Source organism: Pelophylax lessonae, assembly GCF_965119305.1.
Source record: "Pelophylax lessonae genome assembly, chromosome: 3".
NCBI classification, from domain to species: Eukaryota; Metazoa; Chordata; class Amphibia; order Anura; family Ranidae; genus Pelophylax; species Pelophylax lessonae.
Window position 1 is genome coordinate 576,170,993 of NC_138770.1, and position 21,572 is coordinate 576,192,564.

The 21,572-nt window shown below is 44.8% G+C and overlaps 1 protein-coding gene across 1 annotated transcript in view; it reads left to right on the forward strand.

Annotated features, from left to right (window-relative positions):
• Positions 1-21,572, forward strand: part of COMMD1 (copper metabolism domain containing 1) — a 280,469-nt gene that overhangs the window by 90,491 nt on the left and 168,406 nt on the right. The window contains exon 2 of the mRNA XM_082248949.1: positions 13,844-14,125. Coding sequence (XP_082105075.1) covers positions 13,844-14,125 — 282 coding nt within the window. The remainder of the gene's footprint in view (positions 1-13,843; positions 14,126-21,572) is intronic.

Consider the following 21,572-nt stretch of genomic DNA (forward strand, 5'->3'; position numbering starts at 1 on the left):
CTACCATCTATCCTTGCACTGGGTTAGCCTATCCTGTATTTGTCATCTGCTGTCCTTACCACCTGTTACCATACTCGATTACTAACCTATCTGCATTCTACCTAATACCATCTAATACTCTCCTGAACATTTCTATCAAGTGCTTACCAACTCTGTCACTGTTCACACCTGTCCCTTCAGCACATCACCTTCATACTATCATATACATCCTATCACTCCAGGAACATCTTATTGAGTGTGTGTATATCTGTATGCTGAAGCTGACAGGCCCACAGTGATGAGTCTGGTGAGTTGGATCTGGTTATTCAACACATCTCTACATGACTACTGAGTGGAGATTGTGCAGCTGCAAATCCAGCCTACTACAAAAACGCAGGAGCGTTACACTACCATATTCTGGATCTTGACCTGTTTGTCTTCTGGTAAGAAGATTCTTTGTTCCACTGAGCATATCTGAAACCCTAGGAACTGAACCCGCTGAGCCGGTGTGAGGTTCGACTTCTGGACATTCACTATCCAGCCCAGAGACTACTAGATGACCTCTTGCTTTGTGCAGATTCTCTTGAAGCTTTTCTTTGGAAGGAGCAAAGAAAAGTAGGTCATCCAAGTATGGCACCACAGAGATTCCCTGAAGGCGGAGGGGCGCTAGACACTCTGCCATCACTTTCGTAAAAATACGAGGGGCAGATGATAGGCTGAAAGGGAGTGCTTTGAATTGAATGTGAAGCATTTCCTTCCCCAGATTTACCGCCAACCTTAGGAATCTCTGCGAATGAGGGGCTATAGGGAAATGCAGATAAGCATCCCTTAAGTCTATTGATGCCATAAAGCATCCTTTGGTTAACAGAGTTCTGACTGTAAGAATCTAGTCCATCCGAAACTTCTTGTACAGAACTGACCTGTTTAGTGGTTTCAGATTTAGGATAAGACGGAAATCCCCCGATGGTTTCTTTATCAAAAATATGTGGGAATAAAATCCTTGATGTTGTTCCTCCACTGGTACTGGACAGACAACTCCCTGTCGTCTCAGGTCCTTTAGTAGGTCCATCATTTAGTTGCTGCATCTCATGGGAGTTTTGTGACAAAGAACCTTTCGGGCAGTGTCTCCGAAAACTCTATCTTGTAGCTTTGGGACAGCATATCTAGAATATATTGGCTTTCCGTTATGGCTGCCCAATAGGGGAGGAATTCCCTCAATCTTCCTCCCACCGGCAATGTCCTGTCATTGCGTTTTGCTGGTTGACGCAGGAGGATGGAAGAGAACACTTCCTTTTCCTTTAGGTCTTTGCGTTGACCAATTTCTCCTCCTCTCCTGGGGTCTGCTATCCTGCTGAGCTTTTTGAGGTCGAAAAGGCTTTTTAGTTAGCTGTTTTTTCTTAATGGGAAAAGACCTCTTTTTGTCCGCTGTTCTATCTAGAAACAGAGTCCAACTCAGGACCGAATAGGAGATCCCCTTTGAATGGGATTCCACACAGTTTGTTCTTGGAAGCTGCATCTCCAGGCCATGTTTTCAACAAAGAGCTCTTCTGGCCGAGTTGGTTAATGCTGCAGACCTTGCCGTCATCTTCACTGACTCTGCTGAAGCATCTGCAATAAATGCTATAGCCGTGGAGAGAGTGGAGCAAGAATCCAAAATTTCTTGCTTAGGGGAATCTGCCGTGATGTGTGCCTTTAACTGGTTAAGCCAGTACTCCAGATTCCTGGAAATACAGGTAATTGCCATGGCAGGCTTAAGTTTCCCCATGATGGATTGCCAGGATCTCTTAAGTTGCTGGTCCTTCTTCTTATCCATGGGATCCCTCAGGACTCCCATGTCTTCAAATGCTAGGTCAGTTGACCTAGAAACCTGGGAGAAAGCTGCATCAATCTTCGGCATCTTATTCCAGGGGGCCGCTGGGTCCTCATGAAAGGGAAACCGCCTTTTAAAGGCTTTAGGGAAGAAGGTTTTTCTCTCTGGATCAGCCCACTCATTTTTGATAGCATCTGAGATGGTCTGATGCACTGGAAAGGTACGACCCTTAGGCTCGTCCAGGCCCGCATACATTTTATCATGCAGGGATAGTTCCTTCTTATCTTCCTCTAAACCCATGGTGATATAAACTGCCTTTAAGAGACCATTCACCTGTTCCAAGGACAGTTTATATTTAGAGGGCCTACTTTGTGCCCCTTCCTCCTCTTCTTCCTCTGAATCCTCTTTGGAATGTGAGGGAGAATGATCTCCTTGGGTGGGAGGAACCCCTTCTGTTTCCACTGAAGGAACCAATTGTGAACCCTGAGAAGAATGTGAGGCTGATGGCTGACTCAGGGCAGGATCCTGCAGGGATGACCGAAAGGATTGGATGGTAGCATCCAGTTCCTTTCTTACAGATGCGACTAAATCGCACATACTGCAGATGCTTCTTCTTTGACTAAGGCATCAATACATCCCTGGCAAAGTGTCTTTTTCCAGAGTTCAGACAACTTTGCTTTGCATGAGGGGTATTTCCTCTTGACAATTGTTTCAGAGCTTCTAGCCTGGAAGACATGAAAGAAAATACATACACATTCTTTCTAATGAGTCAGCCTGATTCTCAGGGCCACCTAGGTGCACAGGAAGACATTTAAGGAAAGCTCCATGTGCCCTGACAGGCCCCCAGCCACCGGGGGGATAGAAAAAAAGGATGGAGAGAGACCCCACAGTAAGATAGGCAATAACAGAGTTACCCCTTACCTGCCTTACTGGTGCCTGTGCCTGTCCTACTCGCTGTAGAAGCTGTATCCATCTTGCTTGGCAGCGGTATCACCGTGGCTTTCGGTACCGGTTCCGGAGACCAAAAGCGCACCTGCACTGGACCGGAACCGGAATAGGCACCAGCTTGCTCCTCCCCTCTTCCCCTGCGCTGGCGGAAATTACGCCACGCGCCCCCTGGCGAACGCCGCCCCCCCCCCGGAAACCTCCCTTCCGACCGGACGAGCGTCACTTGATCCGGGAAAGCGGCAGCAAATTTGAAAAAGTAGCGGTGGGTAAGAAAAAATACCGCACCGCCAGCCCGAAATGCCATCCAGGGGTTGCGCTCTGCGGGGTCCTGACTCAGCCTAGAGCACTGAAAGGGAAGAAGGAGCCCATGCACTGCAGTCGGTCGCATGAATGGGAGGAAGCAAAAGTCTCCAATATAGGGTAAGGTGGACGTAGGAAGCCCGGTCTCTCAGGATAGCACCTTAAGAGCCCAGACTCCCCACACAGGTGTTCCTCGGCCGGAGGAAGCACAAAAACTGGTGAATGGTGGGAGAAGCCTCCTTTTAAAATCTGGTGGATGGGGTGTTTCCTGTTGAGGAGAGGGAGGAGCCATCTCTCTAAGGTGCTGTCCTGAAAGACGTTTTAGGGAAATTATAATATAATACTCTGCGCTTCCGTGACCCGCTCTGCAACAGGGGAATGGTCTGGTGCCATCTGTAACACACCTCCATTCCAATATAAACATAAAAAGAAAAGGTTGGCCCAGGGGACTTTGAATGAAGTGAGTACATGGAAATAAAAAATGAAAATGAATGAATAGAAAAAGTAACCTTTATTGCAGTTGGGTTGGAGTAAGTAAAAATAATGGATAACATCATTCGCCTAAAAACACTTGGAATGTCAAACAGGTTGGTTGTATTACAATACACAACATTGATAGTAGTAAATTGCATGAATGTATACATGATGGGACAGTGTATCTTGGTCTCAAAGATAAAAGCATAATATCATGGCGTATTAATATGATGCATCTTTGTCTGACGCGCTCTGAGCACTGCAGAGGGGAGGGGCTGAGATCCCCCTCTGACAGCTGGGAGAAGAGAAGGAGATCAACTGAGCGCCGAGCGGCGCTGTACCGAAGGCATTTGACACAATTCTAATACAGAAATGCACACATTGGACATTATATAAAACAGTAAGAGTCGATTCTATGATTTTACAAACACTTTAAACTAGGGCTTATTTTTGGGGTAGGGCTTATATTGCAGCCCCCCCTATAAATAACAGTAGGTCTTATTTTCGGGGAAACACGGTATAGATGTCTTCCATGCTCATATAAGCAGTTACAAATCACCAGCGTGCTATGATCACTATCAACTTCAGTTGATAAGAGTAGTAGTTACTACAGCAGGCAGATTCATAGTTTGCTTTGTAAATTAGAAGTCATGTACTCAACGGCTGTGTTAAAAAGCACTTGATTTACTTAAAACGGCATTAAACCCAAAATAAAACATTTTGTATATTGCAGTGTAGCACAATTCCCAGCCGTTTTGCTGGATATGAGTCCGCCTGGGTTACCGTTAGTAACAACAGCACATTTAACCGGTTGCCGACCGCCGCAAGTACATATACTGTGGCGGTTAGCCCCGGCCAGGCAAAGTGACGTATGGGTACGTCACTAGCCTGGGAGCCAATAGTGGGCGGGTGCGCGCCGTCGGAGGCCTGCTCCCGCCTCAGCTCGTTCACGGACACCTCCGTGCATGTGACCGGCGGACCCGATGTCCGCTGGTCACTCGCGATCATCCGCTGTGAAGGGAGAAAGGCAGGCGGCTAATGTAAACAAAGCCACCTGTCATTCTTCCCTGTGTAAAAGCACTGATATAACGGTCCTGCTATGTAGGACCATTGATCTCTGCTGTTACACACACAGCCACATCCCTGCACAGTTAGAAGCACGCCCCTAGGGACATACTTAACTCCTCCCTCTCAATAAAGTTAACCCCTTCCCTGCCAGTGTCATTTTTACAGTAACAGTGCATATGTATAGCACTGATTACTGTAGTAATGTCACTGGTACCCCCAAAAGTGTCAAAAATGTCAGTCAAGGGTCCGATCTGTCGGCCGGAATGTCGCAGTCCCACAAAAAAATTGCAGATCGCCGCCATTACTCGTTTAAAAAAAAAAAAACAACAAAAATTACAAAAATCTTTCCCGTAGTTAGTAAACACAATAACATTTGCGCAAACCAATCAAAATCGCTTATTGCGATTTTTTTTTTTTTACCAAACATATGTAGCAGAAAACAAATTGGCTAAAAATGTTAAAAAATTTTGATTTTTACATTTTTTTGGGGGGGAATTTCATATAAAAAAATTTGAAAAATATTATTTTTTCAAAATTTACGCTCTTTTTTGTTTATAGCGCATGATCAAAAAATCGCACAGGTGATCAAATACCACCAAAAGAAAGCTCTGTTTGTGGGAAAAAAAGGACGTCAAATTCGTTTAGGTACAGCAAGAAAGAAAAATCACACCATCTATGGCCTTAAAAACTCAAATTTTCTGCTGCATTTTCCTTTATGCAATAAGTCAGATCATTTAAAAAATATATTACAATAAAAACTGGAGAATAAGTGCAGAGTTTACATAGCAGGCAATTAGTTTTTATTTCTAAGGCTGGGTTCACACTATTGCGATGTCAGACATGCACTGCATTGCTGTGCAGATAACATGTGATGTCTGTGCGATGCAAATTCAGCCAGATTGTATGGCTGAATTTGCATTCGGACAAAAATGGTGCAGGTCCTTTTTTTTGGTCCGCACTAGAATCGGATCGCATGGGTGTTCACAACATCCTGCACCATTTTGACATTTCACACTGGGATCTGCGAACTGATCTGGGGGCGTCGTTAACTTTGTATTGACACCCGCAGCGGTTCGCAAAGGGCAGTGCGAACTGCCTGCGAGAGACATGCGATGCGAGAACCCGCACTGGAATCGCACTGGGTCCCGCATCGCAATAGTGTGAACCCAGCCTTAATGAGACAAGGAATCAGTTTTGTTTCTGAGTGCAATTGCTTCACTTGTGTCCAAAACATTCTGAGTGTGTCTCATTTTCAGTTACTAAGGGCTCCCAATGTTGTAATTTCTAATGGGACTGCTGTCGACAAGCAGCTATACCTCTTATTATCATAGAGATTTAGTTGCCTGTGTAGCCCAAAGCTATCCATTGTGAAGCCCTACCTATAATCACGTTGTGTAGCACAAGGCTGGCAATTAATCGCCTAGGTATCCTACTACCCTGCTATTGCTGCAAGAGGTTTGTAGGTGTGGGAGTTCAAAGCTATTTTTCGGGATTTGTTAAAAGCCTTGTCACATTTGGCATTTATGCTGCTAGGAAAAACAAACCCGTTTAACGAAAGGTCTGTGCTTAACCGCTTCCACACAGAGCAGTTAGACACCCTTCCTGCCCAGACCAATTTTCAGCTTTCAGCACTCTCACACTTTGAATGACAATTGCTCAGTCACGCTTCACTGTAACCAAACAAATTTTTATCATTTTTTTCACACAAATAGATCTTTCTTTTGGTGGTATTTGATCACAACTGGGGTTTTTTTTTTCCGTGATATATGCAAAAAAAGAGCAAAAATTTTGAAAGTTTCAATTATAAAATTTTGCAAAAAATTTATTTTTCTTCATACATTTGGGCCAAAATGTATACTGCTACATGTCTCTGGTAAAATTAACCTAAATTAGTGTATATTATTTAGTCTGTGTGAAAGTTATTGAGTCTAGAAACTATGGTACCAATTACTGAAAATTGATCACACCAGATGTACTGACTGCCTATCTCCTTTCTTGAGGCCCTGAAATGTCAGGACAGTACAAATACCGCCCAAATGACCCCTTTTTGTAAAGTAGACAGTCCAAGGTATTTAGTAAGAGGCATGGTGGGTTTTTTGAAGTTGTAATTTTTTCCCACAATTCTTGGGAATATGAAGAAAAAAATTTTTTTTCTTTTTTTTCACACAAAGTTGTCAATTTATAAACTATTTCTAACACATAGCATGTACACAGCAAAAATTACACCCAAAAATACATTCTGCTACTCCTTCCGAGTATGGCGATACCACATGCGTGAGACTTTTTTACACAGCCTGTCCACAAAAAGAGACTCCACGTCCAAGAAGCACCTTCAGGCGTTCTAGGAGCATAAATACACATAAAACTTTCTTACTACCTATCACACTTTTCAAGGCCCTAGAGCACCAATACAATGGAAAAGTCCACAAAATGACCCCATTTTGGAAAGCAAACACTCCAACGTATATTCTATGAGGCATTATGGGTCGTTTGAACGTGTCATTTTTTTCCACAAGTTTTTGGAAAATGTGGGAAACAAATGAAAACCTTTTTTTTTTACACAAAGTTGTCAATTTATAGGATATTTCTAACACATAGCATGTAAATAGCAAAAATTACACCCCAAAATACATTCTGCCACTCCTCCTGAGTATGGCAATACCACATGTGTGAGACTTTTTCACAGCCTAGCCATATAGAGGGGCCTAACATCCAAGGAGCATCATCATGCATCCTAGCCACTTGCCTAGGCCTATTTTTGATATTTGGTGTTTACAAGCTAAAATCTGTTGTTTTGCTAGAAAACTGCTTAGAACCCCCAAACATTATATATTTTTTTTTAGCAGAGACCCTAGAGAATAAAATGGAGATTATTGCAATATTTTTTATCACACCGTATTTGCGCAGCGGTCTTCCAAACGCAATTTTTTTGGAAAAAATTCACTTTTTTTAATTAAAAAAATAAGAAACCAGTAAAGTTAGCCCAATTTTTTTCCATAATGTGAAAGATAATGTTACGCCGAGTAAATAGATACCCAACATGTCATGTTTCAAAATTGCGCACGCTCACGGAATGGCGACAAACTTTGGTACTTAAAAATCCCCATAGGCGACAATTTAAAAATTTCTACAGGTTGCCATCTTTGAGTTACAGAGGAGGTCTAGGGCTCAAATTATTCCCCTTGCTCTAACGATCGCGGCGATACCTCACATGTGTGGTTTGAACACCGTTTACATATGTGGGCGGGGTTTCTGTATGCGTTCGCTTCTGCGCGCCAGCTCACGGTGACAGGGCGCTTTAATTTTTTTTTTTTTTTACTATTTATTTTATTTATTATTTTTTATTTTTACACCGTTTAAAAAAAAAAAAAAAAAATTGATCATTTTTATTTCTATTAAAAGGAATGTAAACATTCCTTGTAATAGAAAAAGGCGCGACAGGACCTCTTTTTTGTGAGATCTGGGGTCAAAAAGTCCTCAGATCTCACAAGTACACTAAAAGATAGAAAAAAAAAAAAAAAATTATTATATAAAATGAACAAAAAAAAAAGGACCTTTAAACCGGTTGCTAGGCAACAACATTTTCCGTAGCTCCGGTCCCCCAAGACCATAGAGTCAAGTGAGGGCAAGCTTGCCCTCACTCGACATCCTGTCTGTGAGGATCTGGGACCGGATCGTTTTCCCCGCTGGCGGCGGGTCCGGTAAGCGGGGAAAAGGACCGGAACGCGGCGGGAGGGGGGGGGCGCCTCTTCCGCCATCCCGGAAGGGTGATCTGGCGGCGAATCCGCCGCTGGGACCACCCTTATCGGAAAGCCAACCGTCCACCGTTTAAAAAAATACCAGGGTTCACCGGTATTTAGGTTTAAACGGAGGACGTATATAAACCTTTTTGGACTTGGACATGGTGGCTGTATGAAGGGTGACAGGTACTCGGGTACTTTGTTGGGCAGGTGACAGGTACTCTGGTACTGATGAGCAGGTGGCAGGTACTCGGGTACTCTGATGGGCAGGTGACAGGCAGGTGATAGGTACTGATGAGTAGTACTGATACTGATAGGTGATACTGTACTGATGGATACTGATGATCAGTACTGATATGTGATAGGTACTGATGAGTAGTGATGGGTCTTGATGAGCAGGCAGCAAGTTCTCGGGTACTTCAGGAGTCAGGTACTCTGATGAGCAGGTGGAAGGTACTCGGGTACTCTGATGGGTAGGTGACAGGTACTCAGGTACTCTGATGACGGGTACTCCGTTGACAGGTACTCAAAGTACCCGAGTACCTGTCATCAGAGTACCCGAGTACCTGTCATCAGAGTACCCGTCATCAGAGTATCCGAGTACCCGTCATCAGAGTACCCGAGTACCCGTCATCAGAGTACCCGAGTACCCGTCATCAGAGTATCCGAGTACCCGTCATCAGAGTACCTGCGTACCTGTCATCAGAGTACCCGAGTACCTGTCATCAGAGTACCCGAGTACCTGTCACCAGCCCATCAGAGTACCTGTCATCAGAGTACCCGAGTACCTGTCATCAGAGTACCCGAGTACCTGTCATCAGAGTACCCGAGTACCCGTCATCAGAGTACCCGAGTACCCGCCATCAGAGTACCCGAGTACCCGTCATCAGAGTACCTGAATACCTGTCACCAGCCCATCAGAGTACCCGAGTACCTGTCATCTGAGTACCTGATGGCCTGATGGGCTGGTGACAGGTACTCGGGTACTTTGATGGGCTAGTGACAGGTGCTCTTTATTGGGTGGGGGCAATCAGTGTGTTTAGCGTGCACTGTACTTGGTAACTAGCTGTTACCACACTCTCTTCCTCACCCAGGATCAGTGTGTGAGGAGGAGAACACGTGATAGCTAGTTACCGTGTTCTCTGTTGACATTTGTGACCGGCTGTGATTGGACACAGCCGGTCACGTGGTAAAGAGCCAATTTCATTGGCTCTTTACCTAGATCGGGGATCGACTCTGTCCGAGGGACGAGCCTCATCCCCGATCGCTGCTCTGCGCGCCCCCGGGGGCGCGCATTGCAGAGAGAACGAGCGGCTCGTGCTGGAGCCGCTCATGTGATCGGCTGTGATTGACACAGCCGATCACATGGTAAACAGCCAATATCTATTGGCTGTTTACCTTGATCAGGGATGGGCTATGTCCGAGGGACGAGCCTCACCCCCGATCGCCGCGCTGCGCGCTCCCGGGGGCGCGCAGTAGAGGGGAGATCCGGGCGACGTCCTATGACGGCGGCCCGGATCCTTACAACCACTTTGCCAACGTCATATTACATGACTCGGTATGGAAGTGGTTAAAGGAGTTGTAAAGTCAGAAAGTTTTTTTTTTTTATCTTAAAGCATACTTTTTTTTTTTTTTTCCACATATTGTTTACGATTCATTGGTTCAAAGCGCTTACTAATCTTAATGCATTCTATGCATTAAGATAAAAAAAAAACCTTCTGGGTGCAGCAGTTTCCCCAACACCCTCTAATACTTACCTGAGCCCCATCTCTCTCCAGCGATGTCCACGAGTCCCTCGGCCATCTGGGACTCGCTCTTCTATTTGGCTGAGACAGCCATTGGTTCCATCGGCTGTCAAAGTCAGTTAGCCAATCAGGAGAGGGGGGAGGCGAACGGAAGCTCTGTGTCTGAATAGACATACAGAGCTGTGGTTCGGGTTTGGCTCGGGTACCCCCATAGCAAGCTGCTTGCTGTGGGGGCACTCAAGAGAAGGGAGGGGCCAGGAGCAGCATCGAGGGACCTGAGAAGGAGGAGGATCCGGGCAACTGCACAGAGGAGTCAAGTATAACATGTTTGTTATTTAAAAAAAAAAAAAAAACACAAAGCTTTAGTCCCCGTTCACACTAAGGCGACCTGGTCGCCGTAGGTCGCCTTCCATAGGGAAGCTGCGGACCCGTTCTAATAGGGGCGACACAAGTCGCTCCGACTTAGAAAAAGGGTCCGGAGCTTCTTTGGGGCGACCCGGCGCGACCGTCATAGACTTCAATGTTATGAAGTCCGTGCCGGCCGCTCAGAGGTCGCGGCGCGCTGCTCGCACCGCGACCTCGGAGGTCGCCCCCCCAAGTCGGATCGCCCCGGTGTGAACGGGGCCTTACAATCCCTTTAAAGCGGTGTCAAACCCAGAGGCAAACATTTATTACATTGCAGCTTACCAATTCCTAGATGTGATGGCTGCATTCATTTTCTTTTTAGGCTTTCTTTCCCTTATTTTCTCCTGGTGATCTAACCCCATGTTTCTCAACCTTTTTTTCAGTCAAGGTACCCTTTAACCACTTCCCGCCCGCCCTATAGGCAATTGACGGCAGGAAGGTGTTTGCATTATCCTGACCCGCCGTCATATGACGTCGTGCAGAGCGGCAATCGGTGCTGCGGTGTGTCACTCTGACACACCGCATCTCTGATCTCGGTAACCAATCACAGCTGGTCACATAGTAAATAGGAAGAGCCATTGATCGGCTTTCCTCAGTCCGTGTCTGACAGGCACGAGTAGAGGAGAGCCGATCTGCAGCTCTCCTGATGGGGACAGGGGGGACGGGGGGATCTGTGCTGGTAATCAGAGCATTGGGGGGGGGGGTGCCACTAGAGCCACCGGGGATGCCCACCCATGACCACCAGGGATGCCCTCCCCATCAGTGCTGCCCACCATTACCATCTATCAGTGCCGCCCACCAGTGCCCATTATTGCTCACCAGTGCCGCCTATCAGTGCCCATTAGTATATGTTTGTACGAAATAAACTGATGTCAGGTCATTCTGAACTAACCATATGCTGCCTGTGTATTGAGTTTTATCAGAGTGGCCTCCAGGCCTGCAGAGTCCAGAGCCCAACTGGGTCGAGTCCACAAGTCTACCGCTGGGAGTGGTTAACGCCAACAGACGCTATACCTTTTGCACAAACCAATCAATATATGCTTATTGTGATTTTTTTTTTATCCAAAAACAGAATACATGTTGGCCTAAACTGATGACGAAATTCGATTTTTTTTTTTTTTTTATTTTTTTTTTATTGGGTGTGTTTTATAGCAGAAAGTAAAACATATTGTTTTTTCTTCAAAATTGTCAGTCTTTGTTTATAGCGCAAAAAATAAAAACCTCCAGAAGTGATCAAATACCACCAAAAGAAAGCTCTATTTGTGGGAAAAAAAGACATGCGTTTTAGTTGGATACAGCATCACATGACCACGCAGTTGTCAGATAGAGTAACGTAGTGCCGTATTACAAAAAATGGCCTGGTCATTGGGGGGGGGGGGTAAATTTTCCAGAGGTCAAGTGGTTAATAGTACTAGCAACACTCAAACCTTCCTCCTAGCGGTGACAATATATGGTTTTTCAATAGTTTCTAAGGTCAAGCTTTAAAGGCCATCTTTGGAACATGTTACACCTGTATTTAGGGTGTAACATGTTACAGGTTATGCCCACTCACCCCTTCCACTGTGACAGCGGGTGAGTGATCCTCAACCCACACATGCTGTCAAATTTCAAAAACCACACAGCTGCGTGGACCTCTGTCCGCACAGCCGCATTATTCATTTACAGGAATCTGTGAATGAGGAAACTACAACTCCCTCCTTTCACCGTGGCAGACGGCTTGTAGTTCTCAATGGATGATGAGCACCCTTGTAGTCCATCCGCTCTTTCTCCAGCTTTTTCAGATAAACGCAGTGCCGTATCGCAAAAAATGGCCTGGTTATGAAGGGGGGTAAATTTTCCGGAACTTAGTGGTTAATGTGATTCCTTTCTGAAGAAGCTAAGAAGGAAACCTGTTGAACAAATGGTCCTGTTTTCAGTTTATGATTCTATAACAAATGAATTTTCTATGATTATATCTAGGATGGCTTTGTTATATTTTGAAGGTATATGTATAGCCTAAGGCAGTGATGGCGAACCTTGGCACCCCAGATGTTTTAGAACGACATTTCCCATGATGCCCAACTACACTGCAGAGAGCATGAGCATCATGGGAAATGTAGTTCCCAAACATCTGGGGTGCCAAGGTTCGCCATCACTGGCCTAAGGCATATAAACCTGGGAAGTAGAGAGCAGACTTCTAGAGGATTCTACCTGTATACCTCTATATCCATGTATATGCTGATTTATTGTTGTTATGCAATATCCATTTTCTGATTTGTGTATTATTTCATTCAATTTGGCAAAAAAAACTCAAACATTAACCACTTGCTGACCGCCCTATAGCAGATACACTGCTACAGGGCAGCAGCTGTGCTGCAGATCACGTGTATATATAGGGTAGGGGTGCGAAAGTGCGCTGCTGGTGGCTCACTGCCACTGTGTTAGGGACTCCATGTCCGCCAGCACCTGCCGATCCTCAGGTAGGGACACAGAACTGCGATTTATTGCCTATGTAAACAAAGGAGATCGCCGTTCTGACAGCGGGGAAGGAATGGAATTTGTGTCCTTGCAAAGCAGGCAATAAATTCTATCTCTACCCCTAGTAAAAGCACCTCACACAGTATAGTAAAACACTAGCTAGGCACACAGTGAACCCTTTGATCACAAATAGCAAATAACTCCTGCGCTTGAGGGGTGGCCTTGCGGCTGGTATCCTGAAAATGCGATTCAGTTCAAATTGTAGTAAATTCAGGCTGTGCTGACACTCTCAACGGGGTGGTAGCCCAAAGCAGATACTGGAAAAGAGAAACGGACAGAGGGCGCACCAGCCTAGCGCGTTATCTTTAAAACAATTTATTGTAATAGACATGTATACACATGTATACACATTATACGATTATGAAACACGGGCAATAAGCAATGAGGGACCACCAGGGTTCTCCACTGGGCATCCTCAGCTGCCGCAGGCCGTGGAAGGATGTAGACCTCCAAAAAAACGATTACGCGTTTCGGGGTGTTCCCCCTTCATCAGAGCTCTGCGTAAGCGGTTTTTGGAGGTCTACATCCTTCCACGGCCTGCGGCAGCTGAGGATGCCCAGTGGAGACCCCTGGTGGTCCCTCATTGCTTATTGCCCGTGTTTCATAATCGTTTTGTGAGTATAATGTGTATACATGTCTATTACAATAAATTGTTATAAAGATAATGCGCTAGGCTGGTGTACCCTCTGTCCATTTCTCTCAACCCTTTGATCACCCCTGATGTTAACCCCTTCCCGGCCAGTGTCATTAGTACAGTGACAGTGCAATTTTAAGTGTATACAGTATAGGTACAATGTTCCACATCTTTCTCTCCATAGCTCACAAATCATGTTTTTTTTTTTCTCTCTTGTCTTAAGTCTGTAGTGTCTGCGGATATGGATGCCAACCAGATTGAGGCGTTTCTGACAGCACAGACTAAAAAGCAAGGGGGAATCACGGTTGAACAATCTGCAGTCCTCGCTAAGTTTTGGAAGAACCACAAAAGAAAGATTCGGGAAAGCATGATCAACCACACCAGATGGGAGAACAGCCTTAAAAGCTTTAAATGGAGGGTAGATGTAAAATCACAGTCCAGGTACTCGGACCAAGTCAGCAATGCAGCTGCTGTGGTGGAGATGGAGATTGGAACAAATGACAAGGTTAGCAACATCTAAATATATTAGTGTTCTGCACACGATGCCTCTTGTTGGCAGGTGGTGGGATTTGTTATTATACTGTACATCTTGCTCTTTTGATCCTGGCTAGTTTCATAAGGACCGTTACATCCTGCCAAGCAATCAAAATGCAGTGTTTGGCTCTGACAACCAGTTAGCCTCTTTTGTACTCTAATTTTGATAAGTATTTTGTTAATGAGGTAGCATATCAGTATGACATGGTACTATTTGGTTTAATAGTGTTTTGCAAATGTTCTGTGTATATATTGATTTTAAACCAGTAAGCACATACGCTATATTGTCAAAAGTATTAGGACTCCTGCCTTTACACCCACATGAATTTTAATAGCATCCCAGTCTTAGTCTGTAGGGGTTCAAATTTGAGTTGACCCACCCTTTACAGCTATAATAGCTTCAACTATTCTGAGAAGGCTGTCCGCAATGTTTAGGAGTGTGTCTATGGGAATGTTTGACTATTCTTCCAGAAACGCATTTGTAAAGTCAAGCACTGATGTTGCACGAGAAGGCCTGGCTCACAGTCTCCACTCTAATTCATCCCAAAGGTGTTCTATTGGGTTGAGGTCAGGTCTCTGTGCAGGCCAGTCAATTTCCTCCACTCCTTTATCCATGTCTTTATGGCTCTTTCTTTGTGCACTGTCCAAATCATTTGGTGGTGGGGGGTTGTTTTTCAGGGGTTGGGCTTGGCCCCTTAGTTCCAGTGAAAGGAACTCTTAAGGTGTCAGCATACCAAGACATTTTGGTAGTTCATGCTCCTAGCTTTGTGGGAACAGTTTGGGGATGACCCTTGCCTGTGACTGTGCACCAGTGCACAAAGCAAGGTCCATAAAGACACAAATGAGACAGTTTGGGATGGAGGAAGTTGACCGGCCTGCACAGAGTGCTGACTCCAACCTGATAGAAAACAGGTTTAAATTAGAGTGGAGACTGCGAGCCAGGCCTTCTCGTCCACAACAATGTCTGACCTCACAAATGTGCTTCTAGAAGAATGGTCAAACATTCCCATATTCACTCTCCTAAACCTTGTGGACAACCTTCCCAGAAGAGTTGAAGCTGTTATAACTGCAAAGGGTGTGCTAAATCAATAATGAAATCTACAGGCTAAGACTGGGTTGCCATTAAAGTTCATGTGTGTGTAAAGGCGGGCATCCCAATACTTTTGGTAATATAGTGTATTTTCAAAGATAATGACAATAGGTCAGTATCACACCCTGTTCTATGGAAAATCCTCGACGCCTTCATAAGATGCAAAATAATATCCCCAGGCTCCAAACTAAAGAATCAGCTTAAAGCAGTAAACTCTTAAAAAAAAAAAAAAAAATCACTTTATGCGAAATTTACCTTAAACTGAAGCCCTTCACTGGCGCACCACCACTGACAGGGCTTCCATCTTCACCTTGTGTCCCTTCTAGGTCTGTGGGCTCTAATCCTTTGAATGGATGAGCCATGATGATGTCACTCCCGCGCATGTGCGCAGGAGTTGCTGTTCACAGCACAGGGTTCTGAAGGAATGGCACGGGTATGCAGTTCCTTCAGACTGCATGCGTCGGTGACATCACCAGTGGCCTAACAAGTAAATATCTATTAAACGTACACCATGTAGGAGAAATTTACTTGTTCAGCCGCTGGTTTATTGTGCCTATAGATAAGTCTTATTTTGGGCTTACCTATAGGTAAAGATCAACCAAGGGAGTTTACTCCCACTTTAAGGCCAAGAAAGAATCCTTAAAGGGTTCTTCCTGAATCCGATTCAGCAACAGCGGACATGGGACACTCTGCTGGGTCTGCGGCCACGCGCCCTGAATTCTCAGATAGTGAGGATGATTCCTCCACTTCTGCATCCGCGCACGAAAAGGCGCTGGTGGATACACTGATTGTATCTGCGCGTGAGACCTTAAAAATGGAGGATGCAGTTGAAGCTGCAATGAATGCATTCCAACGATTCCAATGCTGTTAAAAGCTAGGAAATCTACTTCTAGGAAGATCTTCCATCATACGTGGAAGACGTACATTGTGTGGTGTGAGTCTCTTGGGGTTCATTCTCGTTCTTTTTTGGTGGCTCGGATCTTGACCTTTCTTCAACCGGGGGTTGAGCAGAAACTGGCCTTGGGGTCCAGGTGTCGGCCTTAGCGGTTTTCTTTCAATGGCCCTTGGCAACACACTCCCTGGGGCGTACTTTCCTTCAGGGAGTTTGCCACTTGACTCCTCCAGTGTGATTTTCAATTTTCGCCTTGGGACCTCAATTTGGTGCTCTCAGCCCAGAAGCTCCAGAAGCCCCCCTTTGAGAATCCTCCGTGGCCTTTTTGGTGGCTATCACCTCTGCACACAGAGTTATTGAGAGAGAAAGAGAATTGGCGGTGTTATCCTGTCGTGCACCTTACTTGGTGGTTCACAGAAATAAGGTGGTTCTTCGCCCCTGCCCGTCGTTCCTTCAAAAGGTTGTCCCTGATTTTCATTTGAATGAAGACATTGTGTTGCCTTCCCTATGTCCCAGGCCAAAACATCCGAAGGAAATTGCTTTGCATGCCTTGGATGTGGTCCGGTCGATTAGGGTGTACCCTGCAGCAACAAGAACTTTTAGGAAATCAGACTCCCTATTTGTGCTCACGGATGGGCCTCAGAGGGTTTTGTCCGCTTCCTCTGCGATTATTTTCAGGTGGATCAGACAGACGGTGGTTTAGGCCTATTCCATCAAGGGTCAGATTCCTCCTTTCCCTGTCAAGGCGTATTCTACTCGGGCGCTCAGTGCCTCCTGGGCCTTCTGTCATCAGGCGTCAGTGACGCAGGTTTGCAAGGCGACCACCTGGTCATCGGTGCACACTTTTACAAAGTTCTATTAAGTGTATGGGTTGGCATCTGTGGATGCTTCCTTTGGCCGCAAAGTTTGCAGGCTTCTTTTAGAGGACCTGGTCCTTTTAGAGGTCCTGGTCTTTTTAGGTGGGCTCCAGTTGTTTTGGTTAAGCTCCTGTTTACCTGGTTGACTATAGTTTAGCTTTGGGAATTTATTTTTCGCTGTTCCTTCCCCTAATGTTTTACATTGCTTTGGGACATCCCAATGATTAAGAAGAGCTGTGTCCGTCAATGACTGAAAGAGAAAATGGGATTTTTGACTTCCTGTAAAATCCATTTCTTTGATGTTCATTGATTGACACCACCCCTCTGTGGAGTTGTAATACTTCTGGCACTGTTTGTAACAAAATGAAGTATCTATAGCAGAGAGAGGGAGTATAACCCCTGTGACTGCCCATAGGGGTAGCCAGACTTTTTTCTGCCTAGTGTCCTACTCCTTAAGGGGGCAGTATAACCAAATGATTAGGAAGATCAGGAGCTGTGTCTGTCAATGAACATCAGAAAAATGGATTTTGCGGTAAGTCAAAAAAAACATTTTTCTTCAGGATAACAAAAGGTAGGAATCTGAAACAAAGTTTGTTAAAATCCTTGCAATGAGAGACTGGGTACAAAATTCTGACGCATTGGCATAAAACCCCACAAGTCCTACACAAAATTGACCTACACAAATCTCCCCTCCGTTGGAGATGCCAACAAGAAGAGGGCACATTAATTCACATCTTTTGGGACTACCCTTCTCTGCAGAATTTGTGGATTGCAGTCAAAACCATGATTCATACTGTCTGCCTCTTCCAGAGGACCTCTACTTACTGCATGTCACCCCAATGTCAGTAAAGCGGTACAAAATCTCTCTCTCTTCTCAGTGCGGCTAAGGCTTGTATAACGGCTATGTGGAAGAAATCCTCCCATCTCCTATTGAGCAGTGGATGAATCAGGTTTACTTTCAATTTCTGCAAACATCCATTTTCATGAAATAACCCTCTTTAATCTGCAAAAGCTATCTTGAGTTTGAATGACTTCAGTTATCGGCAATCTCCTTTGCTTGCCCCTCACAGCTATTAGCTTTCTTTGTCATCAGTCATCTTGCTCCCAAGCAATACATGAAAGTACATATCTCCAGTGTCCCTTTAGACATGCATGTGCAATCAACTGTCTGCAGCACCCAGTGGCCAGTAGGGAGGAGCATGCACATCTAAAGGGATATTGGAGGTGAATTATTTTATGTAATGCTCTTCAAAGTTGATCCACGACATTTAAGTAGCCTGCTGGCCCCTCTCACCAGTCTCTGAGCAAAGGGCAGCAGACAGATCCAGTAATGTCACTGGGTCTCAAAATAGGTAATTCTTGAAAACCAAATGATTTGATTGAAACAATTTTTAATGTTGATCAGATGGAGGGGAAAATGAGGGAGGGTATTTACATGTGTACATTAAACCTCAGGACTTGTATCCTTAGATCATGGGTTATATGCAGCTACCTTCAGGTGATTGAACACTGGCAAAAACTTACTGGGCGCACTATATAACCCTGCCCACAGTTTTTTGCTAGTATGCTAAGGTGTTCTTCTCTGGAGAATAATTTTTTTTAAGTTAAAAATTTTTCTCTAAACGTTCTATCTAGATCGAACTACTCAATGCCCTGGGGGCTATCCAGATTGGGTATCTCCAGTGTGTACTCTAATAATCCTACGGTTCCTTTTGAGGCTGTTCCCTCCTTTGAGGATTCATTTGATAGGCGTTTTGAAGTCCTTTTTAAGCCTGTGTTCACACTACTGTGATGCGGGAACCAGCGCGATTCTAGTGCAGGTTCCTGCATCACATCTCCCCCTGCAGACAGTTCACACTACCCTCTGCGATCCCCAGATTGGTTCACAGATCACAGTGTGAACTTTGAATTCGCACAAGAACACCTATGTGATCCAATTCCAGTGCGGGTTAAGAAAAGGTTCCTGCAGCGTTTTTGTACGAATAGGATGTGAGTTCAGCATTGGATGTGTTTTTTGATCCGCATCCGATTCACATAACCTGTGAAACGAATGGCTTTCAATGAAGCCGGTTCACATATGAATAGGGTGGTCTCGGCCCATTTTTAAAAAGAGTCCTGTGTGTTTTTCAGTCCAGTTTAGGTGCGATTTCAAGTAAAAATTTGCACTTGAACTGGTCAACAAAACCGCATCGGACTTCTTTTAAAAACCACGATGAAACCGCGGACGGACAAATGTGAACTGAACCTAAGGCCTCATTTGCTCTTGCAGACCTAGCCCTGCAGCCAACTGTTGCTGCTTTTTCTGTTTGCCGAACTATTGCTAACTGGAGAGGACATATGAATGGAGAACATAAACATACCTTTGAAGACCCTGCTCTCCTAGAACAATTACAGATGATACCATCAGCATTGTTGTTTTGTGTTGATGCTCTAGAGCAGTGATGGCAAACTTTTGCACCCCAGATGTTTTAGAACTACATTTCCCATGATGCTCAACTACACTGCAGAGTGCATGAGCATCATGGGAAATAAAGTTCCAAAACATTTGGAGTGCCAAGGTTCACCATCACTGCTCTAAAGAATGTGATTCAGAATGATTTATGGCTAAAAGCTTGGTCTGCTTAGCCAGCGTGTAAAACACAGCTTATATGTATGTCTTTTGATGGTGAATACATTTTTAGGGAATCCCTTGATAAATGGTGTGGAAAAAACTCACTCAGGACAGGGGCTTTTGGAGGGGACTGCAGGCTAGCCTCTTGCCTACTGATTATGGGCTCTGACTTGTGAGGGAGCACTGCTCTTTGTGGGGTGTATGCTGGGTAGACCCTTGGAGTAATGTTACTTTGAATTCAAGTCCACATCTCCCCAAGACACACAGACTCTGAGACTCTAGGCCTAGGATCCATGTTAAAGGCCTAGCTGCCTATTGCCAATAGGGGATTCCTGCACACAGTCAGACTCATGGCAGATGCTAATGTCATCAGCTCAAACACATCTTCCACACATTGTTGATTATGCTGATTAACTCACCTATTGCCTACTGTGGGGATGTGTTTACACTTAGAATAATGTGTATTGTACTTGAGCTCGATGACGGCAAGTCTGCTAGTTAATTAGCTCAAGTTAATTAAATCACTATCATCTATTAGTTGCTAGTGGCAAAGTAGAATACTGTTTGTGTTGGTTGTTCCTTAGATATGTTAATTATATTTCTGTACACAATTTCATCTGCATATGATAACGTAATCAGGCACCTGACCTGGTGGGGTATATATTCGGTGTGAGTTTGTTGAATTAATGTTCCAGATCTTATACAAGTTATTCTCGACTAGTTTTGTATAGGGGTGGCTAGAATATCTGATATCTATGTTCAAGACTGAAGGAAGCAGTATTCTGACAGAAGCACACAAGCACATTGTGGGGTTGCGGTTCCGTTACGTCAAGGAAATGTACTTTTACCTCAAAAGAAGAAGCCTAAGTCTCCTACCCAGGCATCTACTTTCAAGCAAACGATTGGCACCTGCTTTTGTTGCAAACCCTGCCCAGAAGCTTTCCTCCCAATGAGGGAGCCCCCCAATCTTAAAAGTGGAGGGACGCACATTGGCATTTGCGCCAGTCTGGACCTCGGGGTCCAATCTGTCATTTCAAGGGAATGTAAAATTTAGTTTTTACCTTTGCCTCTTCCTCGTTTTTGCTCTCCAGTCTACCAGCTTCTGACCAAATGAGGTAGATTTAAAAACTGCTTTGTACCAAATTCAGGCATAAGAAATGTCCTCCCTCTGGCTGTTCAATGAACCCAGGGCATTTATGTCACAATTTACCAGGACTACCTCCTAGTGAAGAACTCCTCAGCTACAACCATGGCTACCAATGTCCAACAGGGGATTCAATTCCTTCATACCTTTGGCTGAATAATCATCTGTTCAAAGACTGCTCTGCACGAGGGTTCTGGGCTTGATTGTAGCCTCCTTTGAGGCAGTTCCCTTTGGACGTTTTCAATCCAATATACTTATGACAAGCTACATGCATATCAAATCATTGGATCATGCAGTCCTTCTGTCTACCCAAGCAAAGCTTTTCCTGACTTGCTGGATTGTGGTGGGTCTGCAATCCAATGTGGTAACAACACATGCCAGCCTTAAAGGCTGGGGTGGAGTTTACATTTCCCTGACTGTCCAGGGGATCTGGTCCCCACAGGGGCCGAAACATCCCATCAATGTCCTGAAACCATCAGATTTGTCTCTACAACACTGGACCTCCTTTCTGCAAGGTCTTGCTGTCATGGTAAAGCCAGACAATGTCACAGCAATGGCTTACATAAACCATCAGACGGGCAGCAGAAGTCAGACTGCCCTTATACTCCTGCTTTTAAAAACAAATTTAAAGCTTACATATACTGGCTGTTTGTCCAATAGTCCACTGACTTTGAATGATGTGTCATTTTAATGTGTATTTTTTAATTAAAGCTTTTGAAAAGCATATCTAGGTTTGCTAGCTGAGCTGCCACTGTCATCACATCACAGGGTTTTGAGCTAGGACAGCTGGAGTTTTCCAGGTTTGTAATTAGGGATCGACCAAT